At 39.6% G+C, this 16,039-nt stretch overlaps 1 protein-coding gene across 1 annotated transcript in view; it reads left to right on the top strand.

The window, feature by feature from the left end:
- LOC126175565 (armadillo repeat-containing protein 8-like) overlaps positions 1-16,039 on the top strand; it is a 117,582-nt gene that overhangs the window by 50,366 nt on the left and 51,177 nt on the right. Inside the window, exon 10 of the mRNA XM_049922421.1 lies at positions 12,062-12,256. Within this exon, the coding sequence (XP_049778378.1) occupies positions 12,062-12,256 (195 nt within the window). The remainder of the gene's footprint in view (positions 1-12,061; positions 12,257-16,039) is intronic.

Raw genomic sequence — 16,039 nt, 5'->3', positions numbered from 1 at the left:
AGTAATTAACTTTCTGACATGGGTGGATAAAGACAGTAGGATTATAATTGGTAATGTTTTCTTTGATGGAGCTGACAGCAAGAAAACATTATTTACCCAGTAACAAAGGCTCCCCCTTATCATGATTCACAGTTAATATGGATACTCCTCAGTGGAAATCAGTTACAGTAGTAATCAGGGAAAATGTTTTTAAGAATCGTTTACAAGAGATAACCTGGGATGAAATTTATAATGATCCAAATGCTGACATAAAATTTAATCTCTTCCATGATAAATTCATATCATTATTTGAAAATAGCTTTCCACATAAGCTAATCAGAATGGACTTTAAACAGCCACATAAAAAACCAGGGATCACTAGTCACTAGAGGAATTAAAGTAGCTTATGAAAGGAAAAGAGAAATATATGTGTTGGCAATAACAAGGAAACTCCTGCAGTAGTTGTACAGTTAAAGGACTACTCAGAATTACTAAGAAAGGTTATTAAAAAATCAAGGGACACACCCATAATGTCAGAAATCTTGTAGTTACAAAACATAAAAATATGTCTTTGTCAGATATTTCGACAGTTCAGTTGACAACTGATTGGTGGTTAGCGGTCATGTGTGCATGAAGTGTGCTTTTCTTTCGTGAAAGTGTGTGTGTGTGTGTGTGTGTGTGAGAGAGAGAGAGAGAGAGAGAGGTATAATGTGTAATAGTTTTTTCGTTGTGCCTGTCTGCAACTCAGTAGGTCGTCTTTAGGGTGAGTAGCAATATATCCTTTTATTTGTATTGTGAGTGCATTACTACGTTCTACAGAACTACTGTGGAGAATGGCTCAGTCATTGATACAGGCTACCAGGAGTACGTAATTGAAATGCAAAGAAATGTTACATCAAGAACCAAAAGTATGAAATTAGATGGACTTGCAACTCACTTACATTTAGCTATGTCCAGTGCATACCTGCTTAAACTGCTTCAGAAAATAAGACATACAGGTGTTGATAGGTGAGACAGTATTGAATATAGCAAGTCTGCTTATACAAATTGATCAGCCAGAACGATTATGACCAGTGATCTATTATAGAGACCCATACATGTGCCAATGTTAACACCACAACATCGGCATCTACGGCTGAAAGGGGCACGTGACCATTGGCACTGGACATTGTTGCAGTGGCAGAGCATTGCATGATCTGACGAATCCTGATACCTTCATCATGCCGATGTGAAGGCGCAAATCCATCGAGTTCCAGGGGAACAGCTCCTTGACACCTGTGCTGCGGGACAGAGACAAGCTGCTGGTGGCTCCATTATGTCCTAGGGAACATTCACATGGGCATTCATGGGTGCACTGGAGTTTGCATAAGACACCATGATGGCTAAGGAGTATTGTACACTGGTTGCAGACCATGTACACCCCTTCATGGCGATCACATTTCTTGACACCAGTGGTGTTTTTCAACAAGATAACATGCCATGTCACAAGGCCAGGGGTGTTTGGAGTGATTCGAGGAACACAATGGCGGGTTACAATTGATGTGCTGTATCAATTTAGGATCTACTTTGTATATTTCCAATATCTGTAGTAACCATGAGTGGGGTGCACTATCAAAAGCTTTTTGGTAATCAATGTATGTGTAGTGTAGTGACTTTTGTTTAGTTTTAGCTTGATATGTCACCTCTGCATCTATTATCAGTTGCTCTTTGCATCCTCGTGCTCCTTTGCAGCAGCCTTTTTGTTCTTCATTTATAATTTTGTTCTGTGGTGTATGTGTCATTAATTTCTGTGTAATGACTGAAGTTAATATTTTGTAGATTGTTGGTAGGCAAGTTATGGGGCGATATTTAGCTGGGTTTGCTGTGTCTGCTTCATTTTTAGGTTTCAGATAAGTTATTCCTTGTGTAAGAGTACCAGGGAATGTGTATGGGTCTGCAATGTAACTGTTAAATAATTTAGTTAGATGTGAATATGTTGATGTTAACTTCTTTAGCCAGAAATTTGCCATTTTATCTTTTCCAGGGGCTTTCCAATTGTGCATAGAATTAATTGCTCGGGTGACTTCATGTTGCAAAATTAGCACTTTAGGCATTTGTGGTATCATCTTGTATGTGTCTGTTTCTGCTTGTATCCACCGTGCATGTCTGTTATGTTGTACCAGGTTTGACCATATGTTGCTCTAGAAGTGTTCCATGTCTGTTATGTTTGGTGGATTGTATATTTTAATGTGTGTGTTATCTATTGTCTGATAAAATTTCTTTTGGCTTGTGTTGAATGTTTCCTTCTATTTTCACTTTTTTTGTATCTTCTAAGCCGTTTGGCCAATGCTTGTAATTTCTGCTTCTTTTCATCTAATTGCTCTATCGCTTGTTGTTGTGAGATTTTACCTAACCTGTTTCGTTTTTTGTCTGATATTTCATTTCTTATAAATTGTGTTAGCTGTCCGATGTCTTTTCTCAGTTTTTCTATTCTGATCTGTAGCCTGTGTTGCCATGCTGGTTTTGTGGTTTTCTTCTGTGTGTTGGTTGGTTCTGATCTCTGCCTAGCGTGTATATTTAGTGTAGTGAGTGCTCCTATATAAACCAGTAGTTGTAACTCTTCTATAGTTGTATTTTCATTTATTTTGTTGTGTATTATTGTGTTGATAATTGTTATTGTTGTTTTGACTTGTGGGTTATTTGGGGGTTTATGCAAGAATGGTCTAATGTCTGTATTTGTGTCTTTGTATTCTATTATGTCAGCTGAAATTTTTCTTCTATATCTAATATGTGTGTCACTTCGTGTTCTATTTGTGCTTGTTCTGGTGGCTGTCTTAAGATTTCATTTTCCTCTGATTGTTTAATTGATGTGTTTTGTTCTTTGTTTGTTTGCTCTGGGATGTTTGAGTCCATTACTGTATTTTCTTCTTCTTCTGATTGCACATTATTTTGTTCCAGTATTTGTTGTACTTGTTGTTTGATGTTTTCTAATTCTGACTGGGGTATCCTGTTATTTTTTATTATTACACGGATCTGATCAGCTAGTCGTTGTTCTGTTAAAAAATTTGATTCTGGGTATCTGGTAATAAATGTTGTGTATACTTGTGATCTGTATCCAGTTGTGTTGGTTCCTAAGTTTGTTGCTTAGTAATAACAGAACATGAGTAGTCGGTTAACTTCATCTGACCATCTCATCCTCTGTCTTTGTTTTCCTTCTAGAGTGGTTGCAGGAAGCATATCCTGCAAAACACCTTTATTTGGATTTAAATCATTTTCTGTGTGGCTAGCAGTGTCGTTACCATTGTGGACGGGCGTAGGGTTCAAGCATCGTCCCCGACCATGACAGCGCTTGTCCAGGGCTTCATTAGTTCTTATTGTTATTATTATAACTATATTTTATTAAATTTAATTTTAATGAGTTTGTATAAATCTTGCAGCAGATCACTTGTGTAGCTCAGTGGTCTGCTGCAAGTCTTTCAATTAGTCACAATTTCTGTGATTTGCAGGTCTGATAACTTACCAGAGTTATCCAACTGGAGAAAAGGGACCTACATGTAACGTGGAATCTGAACAATGTGTTGTTTCGGACAAATCATGTCATTGAGAGGCCAATGCAAGGTTAAAAGCAGGCAGAAAAACTTTGTGGTCTGACTGGGATTCAATCTCGTGACCTTTTGGTTTCCTGTCAGCACTAGACCCATCAACACAGCTATAAACATGCATAGAATATCTTTTATCAGTGTGTCAGTTGGAAAAGGAAAGAAGGAAGTGTAGGGTTTGACGTCCCGTTGTCAACAAGGCAATAAGAGACTGAGCACAAGCTCAGGCAGGGGAAGAAAATCAGCTGTGTTATTTCCAAAGCCAACAGCATTTGCCTTAAATAAAACTCTCATCTAATATTCTTCTTTTACATAAGCACCAGACTACACATTACCCTTAAAATTGCAGGGGAAATTATTGATGAAGCCACAGAATGTGTGCTTGTGTGTGTGTGTGTGTGTGTGTGTGTGTGTGTGTGTGCATGTGTGTGTGTGTGTGGAGAGAGAGAGAGAGAGAGAGAGAGAGAGAGAGAGAGAGAGAGAGAGAGAGAGATATTTGGCAGGCACTATACTTGCCATGAAATCAGGGACTATAGGTATTTGTTATTTTTTATGTATTGTTGTTTGCAATGATGCAGTTTGAATAGTGAGATGATGGTATTCACAATGGTACCTGCTTCACTGTCAAGGTCCCTCTTCTTATGGGACAATTTTCATAATTACTAAATTACTGTTATTTGATCATGGACTTACTGTAGTTTAATTTTCATAATTATGTATAGGATAGTCATGCTCTCATTACCCAATAAATGTGAAGGCTGAGGCCTTGTACCTTTCATCAACACAGCATCCCTCCATTCTAACTTATTCATATTTCCTTTTGCATTTTTCCTTCCAGTATCGTCATTGTCCTTACATGTTGCCCCTCCTGTGACAACTTAAGTAAAATACACTGTACATCTATTGCATCCGTTTTCATTTATTGCTTATTTTTGTGTTCATCCCTTCAGTAGAAGTGTGTTTTTCCCAAATTCCGTGTCTGCAATAGATCCCTTGCCTATTGAATCACCTCTTCCATCGCTACCTTTCCATATCTTTACGTATTTTCTCATCTTCCATGCAATTTGATTATAGACTTTGTGCATCATTAGGAATGTTGTTTTGTAAACAGCAAATTGTGCATTCATTAGTCATACCAATGTTTTGGCTATTGAAGTAATAAAAAGAGATTCACCATTGAATTTGAAGTCTAAAATAATCATCCATGTGTTTCCTTCATCTGTAATTTTCAATTGTGATATAACGGTGCATATGGCAGTGCTGTATTACCGAGCCAGCTTAACTTATGTTTTCAAATGCAGGGCTCATTTGAGATGAATGTTAGAATTATGCTGCATCTACATCTATACTCCAAAAGCAACCTTACATTGTGTGGCACAGGGAAATTTGTGCACCACTATCACGTCTCCCTTTTGCTGTTCCAGTTGTGTGTGGTTCATGGGAATAATGATTGTTGGTAAATCTGCACCTGAGTTCAAATCTCCCTAATTTTTTCTTCATAATCTTTTTGCAAGATACATATGGAAGGAAGCAGTATATTCATGGCCCTTCTAAGAGCATACACTCTCAGAATTTTAACAGTGGACTGCACCGTTATGCAAAACGTCCCTTTTGAAGCATTTTCCCCTGGTGTTGACTGAGCATCTCCACAACACTTGGGCACTTATTTAATAAGCCTGTAGTGAAACTTGGCACTCTTCTGTGTATCTTCTCTATTTCCTCTATCAGTCCTATCTGGTGTGGACCCCAGACTGACAAGCAGTATTCAGTTGTTTTTGTTTTGTAAGCTACATTTCCTGAGAATTATTCCAATGAATATCAGCCTGGTATCTGCTGTAACCACAATTAATTTTATATTGTTGTTCCACTTCAAAGTGCTCCTTATGCATACTCCTCATTTTTTTATGGAAATAACTACTTCAAGTGATTTTTCTGCAATCGTGTAATCATACAAGAAATGGTCTTCCTATCTGTCTGTTTGCAGTATGTTACATTTGTGTATTTTGAGGCTCAATTGTCACTGCTTGCATCAAGCTTTGATCTTCTGCAGGTCTTCCTGCATTTCACTAAAATTTTCTAATGGGCAATCTGTGTTCTGTTTGCTACAAACTCTTCACTCCATTCACAGTCACAATCACAATCTGTACACTCGTATTTTGTTCACTAGGTGGCAGTGTGGAACTGTATCAGAACCTTCTGGAAGTCAAGGAAAATGGCATCTACTAGGTGGTGCTGAAAAGTTCCTGGCTCTGCATAGAAATAATAGAGATAGAGTTTTGAAATCACCCAGTCATCCAATAGTCCTCCTCCTTGACTGATACACTGGATATCTTGTTGTTGCAGCTTTTCTAGTACATGCAAATGAAACTCACATGGTCTATTGCAAAACCAACTCTCCGCAGTCCATTTGACACCTTCAGTGTCCTGAAAATGGTTACTCTTCAGATATTTCTTCAACTTTGGAAACAGATAACAGTCTGAGATGGCTAGGTCGGGCAAGCAGGGAGGATGGTTGATTAGTTGGAAGCCCAGAGTCATCAATTTGGCAGCTACAGCATTGGACGTGTGCGCAGGTACGTTGTCATACAGCAAAGGAATCCCTTTGGTCAACTTTCGTCAGCATTTATTCTTAATTGCTTTCTTCAACTGGTCCAGCAGGTTAGCATAAATTGTCTGATTGTAGTAGATCACAGAGGTAAATAGTCCTTCAACAGAATGCCGTTATTGTCCCAGAAAACGGATGCCTTCACTTTTTTGGTTGAATGCTGGGTGTGGAACTTCTTTGGCTGTGGGGACCCATTGTAGCATCATTCTTGTGATTCTTCTTTGGTTTCAAGGTCATAATATGAAGCTAAGTTTCATCCTTAGTTACTAAACTTGCAAAAAGAGAACTGGAACTTCAAAATGGTTTTCATAGTCTCAACACACTTTCCTTCTGCTGATGACAGTACAGACATTTGAGCATCCGTTTTGCTGAAACCTTGCACATATCTAGAATTGTGGTGATAATGAAACTAGCTCACTCCTGGTAGATGTCCAGTATCTTGGCTATCGTTCTGCTGGATATTCGTCGGTCCTGAAGAGTCAGCTCACACACAGCATCAGATGTTGCAGTTTGAGGGCGATCACTGCAGGGCTCGTCTTCAACAGTGAAATGGCCTGTGTATAAATGAGATATCCAAGTTTTCACAGTGCTGTAGGAACCCCACTTCTGTTCCATTGTTTGTGATATCTCAGTGTGAATGTCCTTTCCGAGACTTTCCCTGAAGTATCAAACACTTCACGATAGCCCATTGACGAGAAACCTGGCTATCACCTGCAACAGAACAAATCATATGACTAGTGAATACTTGACATTTACACAGTTACATATTAAGATCTCAAACTGTCAGATGGGCCCCCATTTGTTTTTTATTTCAACTTCAAGGCAACAAAGCCAGGAATTTTTTGTAGCAGCTCCTCATATCTGGACGCCTGTATCTACTGCTTTCTAGGTCTCATGGATGAGCAGAATCAGCTGGATTTCACACAAGTGCTGTTGTTGGAACCCATGTCAATTTCTACAGAAAAGATTTTTGTCTCCAGATATGTCATAATACAGTTTTGTGTGTCTGTTTGATGACTGTTTTTTAAAACAGGTATGACCTGTGATTTATTCTAATCTTTAAGGAATGCTTGCTCAGACCTCTGGTACATTGCTGCTGGAAGAGGAGCACGTTATTTTGCTTACTCTGTATAGAATTAAACTGGTATCCCATCAGGTCCAGTGGCCTCTCCTCTGTTTATTGATTTCAGTTCTGTTCTACCCCTTGGTCACTTACTTTGACATCTGTCATTTTGTCATCCGCACGATGATTTAAAGGAGAAACTTAACTGCAATCTTCCTCTGTGAAACAGTTTTGGAAAAAGATGTTTAATTTTTTCGCCTTTTCTGTATTAACTTCTTAAGATTTTCTGTCAACTCAACAACAGTGCCACGGCAAGTTAAGATTCTCGCCCTTGTCTAGCTGTACTTGTTTTCTATCTGTTATGGCCTTGACATCAACAGTGTGTTAAACGGTAACCTCTCTTCCTGGTATATAGGAACGAGCTACTGATCTGTCACAATGACTGTGGTACATGTTTTTATATGACAGTGACAGTTATTTTCTGCATGCAGCATGTTATTTTCAGTGTAGTCTTCCCATTTTTTTCAAGAGACCATGTTCTTCACAAAACTTCTTTCAATAACCTATTATAACGGATGGTTATAATTAAACTGATGGTGTTCACAGTGCTGCAGTGTGGACAGCACATATCGCAGGACACCAAAACATCATAGGTGTGTTCATTAATCTGTGTGCTTGTGGAGTGTGCTGAAAAAAAGTAACAGTCATTATTTCTGCCACCCCAAGGTGAAAATATAGTACTTTAGGAAGTCAGAATGTGATGTGGTGGAAGAGAAGGGGAGGAATGATCGCATACATGATGATGGCGGTTCTGGCTCATTTATTATGACATGGTCCCAAGTTATTACTTGTTCAGTGTGATCTCGTAACTCAGCAACATACTGCATCCTTAACATGGAAAGTTCGTCAGTTGCTTGCAGCATAAGCAGATCCTTCAGATCAGGAAAAGTCCAGATACATCCCCGATAGTGTTATGGCTTCTGCACCACTTGTTAGCAGCAGACACAGTGGCTGCACCAAAGACTGAGGCGGCATGTAGTTGTACAATTATTTATTGAACTTTCTTTACAATTTCTCCCTCTTTGTCACTGCCCAGCCCTACGGATCCCTCCACCTGGCTGCTGCTGTGTAGATTCTCCATCAGTACGCGCAACGCATGCCGCTGATCGCACTCGGGAGCCTCAGGCCACCAGTGCTCTGCTGAAGCCAGGATGCCCTGTGGTTGAGATGAACTCGGCGCCCCAGTACGGGCACGCCCACGGAGCCACGTCACCGTGAGGTCAGCTGCCAATGCCTGCTGCACTGGCGGCTGGGAACCCGTCAGTCACAATGTCCTTGAGGTCCCGTCATGGACAGACCACGCGCCTTGGGGCCGGGTTGCTGTGAAGTCCAGGTGTCAGTCCCCGGCGGCGCCTGTGACCAAGACTGCGTTGTGGCCGGTCCTGCTGGAAGTTCTCGCTGTAGTTAGTCAGCCATAGTGCCGACCGAACTCGGGCCGACCTCCAGAGCTGAAGTTGACATCTGGCAGTGAACGGATGACTCCTACGAGCTGGAACAGACTTCCGGAATCGTCACCTAGGAAGATTGAACATTCGGACACGGGCTGTGTCCGTCCTCAGATCTGAACTGCTTCCTAATGGCTTCTGTCTGTTGCTACCTACACTCCACTGTTTATATCCAGCAGGAGGATGTTTTTTACCCTCGGTGGTAGCTTTTTGTTATTACTCCCGAAGTATATTGCAGGGTAACTTAGCATGCTGGCCTCACTTCCCTTTACTCAACACTCTGTAGGCTTCGCTCGGCGCTCAGTCTGTGTGCGTCCTTGCATCAGTCTGTTGGTAGGCTGCTGTCAGCAAGCTATCTGTGCGTGCTTCCTTCGCATCACCTCGGTCGCCGGCGTGCCTCTGTTTTGCCGTTCTCCACTGCATGAAGCAACGTACTTCATGTGGGCGCAACAATAGATACAATCTTTCAAGTATCCCCAAAACCAGAAGTCATGTGACTTTTAAGTCAGAGATCTACAAAGCCACACATCTTGAAATCGCCTAGAGATGATGCAATTGTTACTGAAGGTTTCTTGAAGCAAATCTTTCACCTGCCAAGCAACATGTGATATCACCCCATCTTGTGTGAAAATAGCGACGTGGACACAATAGCATTCCGGGAAAACTGGAATCACATGTTGCACAAGGAAGTCATTATAATGTGCAGATGTCACTGTACACCTAACAGGCCCGTGATGTTTCAACCCCTCTAAGAAAAACCGACTGAGAGCTTGTGGAACCACACAGTCACATAAGCTGAGTGTAGTAGACCTTTCTGCACAACATGTGACAGAGCAGAACCTCAAATGTGACAGTTCTGTGTATTCGTGGCAGCATGCAGAGTAAAATGTGCCTTATCCATAAAATGTGCCTCATCCCTCCAAAGAATGTTCTGTGGCCACATGTCATCCATTTCCGTGTGTGCCAAAAAATGGAGGGTAAAGTCACAGTGTTGTAGCCTATCTTGGGGCTTTATTTGATGCACTATCTGAATCTTGTATGGATTCGAGTGTAAAGTATACTGCAAAATTTTTTTAACTATTGAGAGTGGATTCCTGCGACACAGCTGGAGCACTAGCTGCAGAATTTGAGGCATGCAGTGCATGCTCAGCTTTAGCTGGATCAACTTCATTAACAAGTGCCATAGAAATAGATCACCTCCCTCTTCCTGCTGCACCACTTAACTCACTTGTTTCTTCAGATTTCTTGATCATGTTCTTTACCCCATTTATTGGCAAGGGGCCTCTTTGCAGTAGTTTGCATTGGCAATATTCCCAAAATGCAGCACTGCTATTTCTGCCATTCTGATAAAACAACTTTACGAGGAGTGCAACACCTTTTTTCTCAATAGCAATAGCATTTCTTACAGAAAGCTTCTATCTTCTTAACCCTAACATTCACTTCACAAAAGAAATCAACACGCATCATCAAATGACAGTCAACATACTGATGTCAAAACAGGAAACATTTCACATTCTGATTGCTTACAATGCCATATTTTCACCTGGTGGCAGAATGTGGATTGCCCCCCCCCCCCCCCCCCCCCCCCAGCCTATTCCATGAGTGCACCAATTAATGAAAACATACCTATGATGTTTCAGCGTCCTGTGATGTATACAGCCCCCACTGCAGCACTTGGAATAGTGTCAGTTTAATTATAACAGCCAGGAGCTATATTGTTTAATGTTGTTATCCAAACTCATGAAGCTCTTGACCAAATTACTTCAGATTTTTACATGATACACTAATGAATGGTGGACAGATAAAGGCCACTTATTAATATCTGCAGTTTATAAGTATACACAGGGTGGTCAGAAACAGTCTGAAAAGCTTGTAAGAGTGTTGCAGGGTAATCTGTGCTGAGAAATAATTGTTAAGAAAAAATTTGATAGGTTGAGCTGTTTCCAAGTTAATTAGCATATAAGTTAGCCAATCAGGCTGATGTGCATGCAAATACAAGCATCGTGACAGACAGTTCATCAAACATTACCTTCATGTGGTTTCTTAAAATTGAACAAGAGAGCAATACAAAAAGTGGACACGGGACAATAGTAAGGATTGAATGTCAACCAAAGGCTGAGCAGTCTTTGCGCTATCGTCTATGCTATGACAAAAAGTGGCACTAATTGCAACTGGTGAGCCATTTGCATTTGTGCACGCAAAGGACTGATTGGTTAACTTAAATGCTAATTAACTTGGAAACAGCACAACATATCAAAATTTTTTTCTTAACAATTATTCCCAGTACAACCTACCCTGCAACATCCTGACAAACCTTTCAATTGTTTCTGACTACCTTGTATATGGTATATAAAGAAGAAACATTGTTAGCAAAAATCTCAAAAAGTTCTTGATTGTTATACTTCAGATTTTTACACAATACTGTAATAAACAGTCAGATATACATAGACTACACATTTTTTAAACCATAATTTACAGGTTTCCTGTTGAAATTGACCATGAGGGAAAAAAGGCTGTGTTGTGAAAATGTACATTTCCATTTCATTTTCTTTCTCATGTCAGTTTTACCTATGATATGAGGGCAATAGAGCCATTAGAAAAATTGTTCCTCCCATGCATATTCTTAAACAAAAATTGTATACATAATCCTACATTGTTTTGTTTAACAGAAAAGAGGAAAGTTGTGTTTATGGCTTATCAGCTTATGGTTAGAACACTGCTATGGAATCTGAATTGTACAAAACCTTGTAATCCTACCCATTTGCAAGTTAAAATTATGTGAAATACTGTCATTGAAGCTACTATCCTCACAGATCTAGCAGCCGGAGAGGTGTCTCTCATAGCCTGTATATCAATGTTCCCAACTGATTTACCCATTCATTTTAAGCAACTTCAGTTCCCGATCAAGCTTTCGTTTGCAGTACCAATAAACAGGACTGAAGGTCAGAGGGGATGGGGGGGGGGGGGGGGGGAGGTGCGCTGAGAAAGGAGGAGAGGTGAGGAAACATACATAGAGAGGGGAAAAGGAGAGGATGGACAGAGTGGGGGGTGAGCGAAGGAGGAGGAAATGGACACGGATAGGAGGGAGGAGGAGATAGACAGACAGAGAGATGGGGGAGAAGGAGATGAGGTCATACATCCAATTCCCATACATATTTAGCAATTGTGTTTACTTAAGGGAACTATTGCATTTTGTACACTGTGAACTTGAGAAATCAGGAAAATACAAACAAGTAGTTTTTGGTACAGTTGATTTAATTTTTCTTAGTTGTTTCAGAAATGATTTATTTAAGATCTTAAGTAATATATATATATTTTTTATTTTCTTCAGAACATGGCCTTCCAAGCCGAACAGAAAATAAAATCGCAAATCCTGGACACATTGGGTACTGACCAGATATTCCGTCTGCTGTCGGATCCTGAGGTGGATGTACTCATGAAGACACTGGGACTGCTCCGCAATCTTCTGTCTACCAAACCACACATTGACCTCATCATGGGAAGACATGGAAACCAGATAATGCAGGTTGTACCGGATATATTTTACACACTTCAGTTCCAGCAGTTGTACTGGCATTTCCTTTGTGTTTCACTGCAGATACCTTGTGGTCATCTTATATAGTTACACCCACCATTTCTCCTGCCTTAGGCCAGTCTTTTAATTTTTACATCCTTATTATTGTTCTCTCCCACTCCCCCCAAACACACGCAGCATTTATTCATTAATTTTGCACATTTATTTAAATAGCAAGATGAGGCCACAAGGCTTGCCTTTACTTCTAATAAGACATAGTTCATTAATTTATCATAACTGCTGGTCCTAGTTGATACAAATGATAAAAGGAATTAACAGCTGTAATGTCAAGCATTGAAGTCAATTACAAATTATGTAAGTTACAAAAATAATTCATGCAATCAGCTATATTACTAGAACAGTAACTTGGTACGTTTGTACCAGTTGTAGTATTAGGGCAACACAATAGAAATTCGATTTTCAATATTTCACATAATTATTGACTGAATTTAAAAAAAATTTAAAATGCTACCACAATCTACTCATTAAAAGATGTAATCTTATGTTCAAAGTTTGGAACAATATTACTAGTATTATAGTTAGAAACTGTGTGTTTGTCTTGAGGCAACATTAACTGATGGTGCAAAAATTCACGGACTTCATTCATCCAGTATTTGAGAATGAGACTGCTTAGTGATATGCAACAAAATTTACACACACACACACACACACACACACACACACACACACACAAATGATGAAAAGAAATAAAAGTTTATCACTCACTACATTTTTGCTGTTCATGCAGTCAAACTTCAGCATCAGACATGATGTTTTAATTCATTACTTCTTACTACTAACTGTATTCCTAACACAGTCCACAGACAGCATCCTCATAGACCACTGAATGTACCTGCAAAATTATATCATTGTCTGATGTATAGTTAAGAAGATAATACATCATGAATGTTAGATGCGTGAAAATCTAGCTTTTGAGTGAAATTTTTTACTGATTAGAAAACATCGCTTTCATATGACATTTTTAAAAGCAATTGGGAACACAGACATCTGTGTTACATGACTTACAATTGTATCTTATCTCTTCCCTCTCTGTTGTCCCTTCAGCTTCATAACAACTTCCATCTTTTCTGTCCACAGTTAAGTTTTCATCACCAGCTCACAACAGTAATCATAGTCTCCTGAAAATTTGCTATTTTTTCTGAGAGATTATCTAGGTCCAAGCCATTATGTTTGAGTTATTCAATTTCTAAATTCGACTAGCAGTGTCAGTGAGCCATATTACCTGAATTTCTGTATTTATGTGTTTTTAGGCATGTATCAGTACAGCAGTAATGTGTAAAAACACAGGAGGTGATGCAGAATGAAAGCACCTTCAAAAACGCATGCACTTTGTGTTACACAGACACAGACACACACATTGAGGGGAAAAATAAGGAAATTCCAAATGTTCTTTTAAGTACAGAAACAGGTGTTAATCAATGTGAGTCAGATCAGAACTATAGGGAGGGTGATTGAGTTGTTGGCAGCCATAAGATGTGATGATCTCTTGTGTTCATTGAACTACATGTGGCTAAACATTGTCGTGGCACAAAAATATCCCTGTATTGAACTTTCCATGCCTTTGTTTTGGATGCTTGGCTCAGTTTAGTTAAGGTCCCACAGTGTCTCAGAATTGATTGTGTTACCGGCAGATCAAAAGACCAAAAGCAATTTACTCTGCCTCTCCAAGAGCACAGCGTACATGGCTCTTCAAGATGGAATTGTTTATTTGAATTTAACTTTCTTTGGTAATTTTGAATGCTTCTGCTTTATGGACTGTTGTTTTGATTCTGGTACAACATAAGACACCCATGTTTTGTCTCCATTGGCATTACAACTTAGAAATTTATCATTTTCACTGCTGTTCTTCTGAACAAGATTCAAGGCACTTGTTACTCAGTTTTGTGCACATCTATTAGCAAGTTCGTTACCTAATTGTTAACACAATTACCCTAATAATTTCATAAAGGACATTGCTTAAAACTTGAGAAGACCTATTATATGAAGACAAATTCATAAAGCATCATTTTTCTTGAACTTTTACCTCAATTTTTGATGGTTTCAGTGCTGACAGGCTGTTGACCACTTCACACTTTATTATCTACGTTAATTTGTACAAGTACTTCTACATACACACTCCACAAGTCTCCATATGATGCAGAATTCTTGTACACATTCTCAGTTGAAATGTAATAAATTTCCTAGAGACAGAAAATCTTCTGTTCAAAAATCAGCACAGATTTAGAAAGCTTCGCTTGTGTGAAACTTAGCATGCCCTTTTCTCACACGATACCCAATGAGCTATGTATGTAGGGAAATGGGCAGATTCTGCATTCCTAATTCCTAAGGTGTTTGACATGGTGCCCCACTGAAAACTGTCGATGGAGGTCCGAGCATACAGATTAGGCTCCCCAGATATGTGAGTGATTCAAAGACTTCTTAAGTAATAGAACCCAGTCTGTTTTCCTCAGTGGTGAGTGTTCACAAGGGTATTTTTAGGAGTGCTGTAGGGAAGTGTGATAGGACCATTCTTATTCTCTGTGTACATAAATGATCTGATGAGCAGGGTGAGCCGCGATTTATAGCTGTTTCCTGAAGACTGTGTAGTGCACGGGAAGGTGTCATTATTGAGGACCTGTAGGAGAATACAGATGACGTAGACAGAATTTCTAGTTGGTGTGATGAATGGCAGCTTGCGCTAAATGTAGAAAAATATAAGTTAATGCTGATGGGTAGGGAAAACAGTCCTGTAACATTTGAATCCAGAATTAGTAGTGCACTGCTTGACATATCACACCTGTTGAATATCTAGGTGTAATGTTGCAAAGCGATATGAAATGGAAGGCATGTCAGGTTGTTAGTAGGGAAAGCGAATGGTCAACTTCATATTATAGGGAGAATTTTGGTAAACTGTATCTCATCAATAAAGGAGACCACATATAGAACACTAGTGTGAGCCAGTGTGGAATACTGCTAGAGTGTTTGGGGTACCCAACAGGTCACATTACAGGCAGACATCAAAGCCTTATGGTGGTGGGCTGCTAAGTTTTTACCGGTAGATCCAGTGAGCGTGCAAATATTTTGGAGATGCTTCATGAACTTGAATGGGAATCGCTGGAGGGAAGACAACATTCTTTTTGCGAATCACTATTGCGAAAATTTAGAGAACTGGCATTTGAAGCTGACCCAGAATGATTTTACTGCTGCCTACGTACATTTTGTGTTAGGACCATGAAAATAAGATGACAGAAATTAGGGCTCATACAGAGACTTATAGACAGTTGTTTTCCTTGTTTTCCCTATCTCTACAGAAAGGAAATGACTAGTAGTGGTACATGGTACCCTCTGCCATGTGCCTTATAATGGCTTGCAAAGTATGTATGTATGTAGATGTAGATGCAGACGACAGAGGATACCTTTTGCCACTGCTAGTGATTTCCTATTCCACTTGCAAATAGAGTGAGGGGAAATGATTGTCTATATGCCTCTGTAATGTCTCTTATCATGTCTTAGGGCTCCTTGTGTGAAATATATGTTGGCAGTAGAATTGTTATGTAGTCAGCTTAAAATGCCAGTTCTCTAAATTTTCTTAATAATGCTCCTCAAAAATAACATTGCTTTCCGTCCAGGGATTCCCATTTGAGTTCATGAAGCATCTCCGTAATACTCGCATGTTGATGGAACCTCCCAGAAAGAAACAAAACAAGTGGCTCGCCTCTGAATTGCTTTGATGTC

The sequence above is a fragment of the Schistocerca cancellata genome, chromosome 3 (genome assembly GCF_023864275.1).
Source record: "Schistocerca cancellata isolate TAMUIC-IGC-003103 chromosome 3, iqSchCanc2.1, whole genome shotgun sequence".
NCBI lineage: Eukaryota > Metazoa > Arthropoda > Insecta > Orthoptera > Acrididae > Schistocerca > Schistocerca cancellata.
This window is presented reverse-complemented; position numbering and strand designations above follow the sequence as displayed.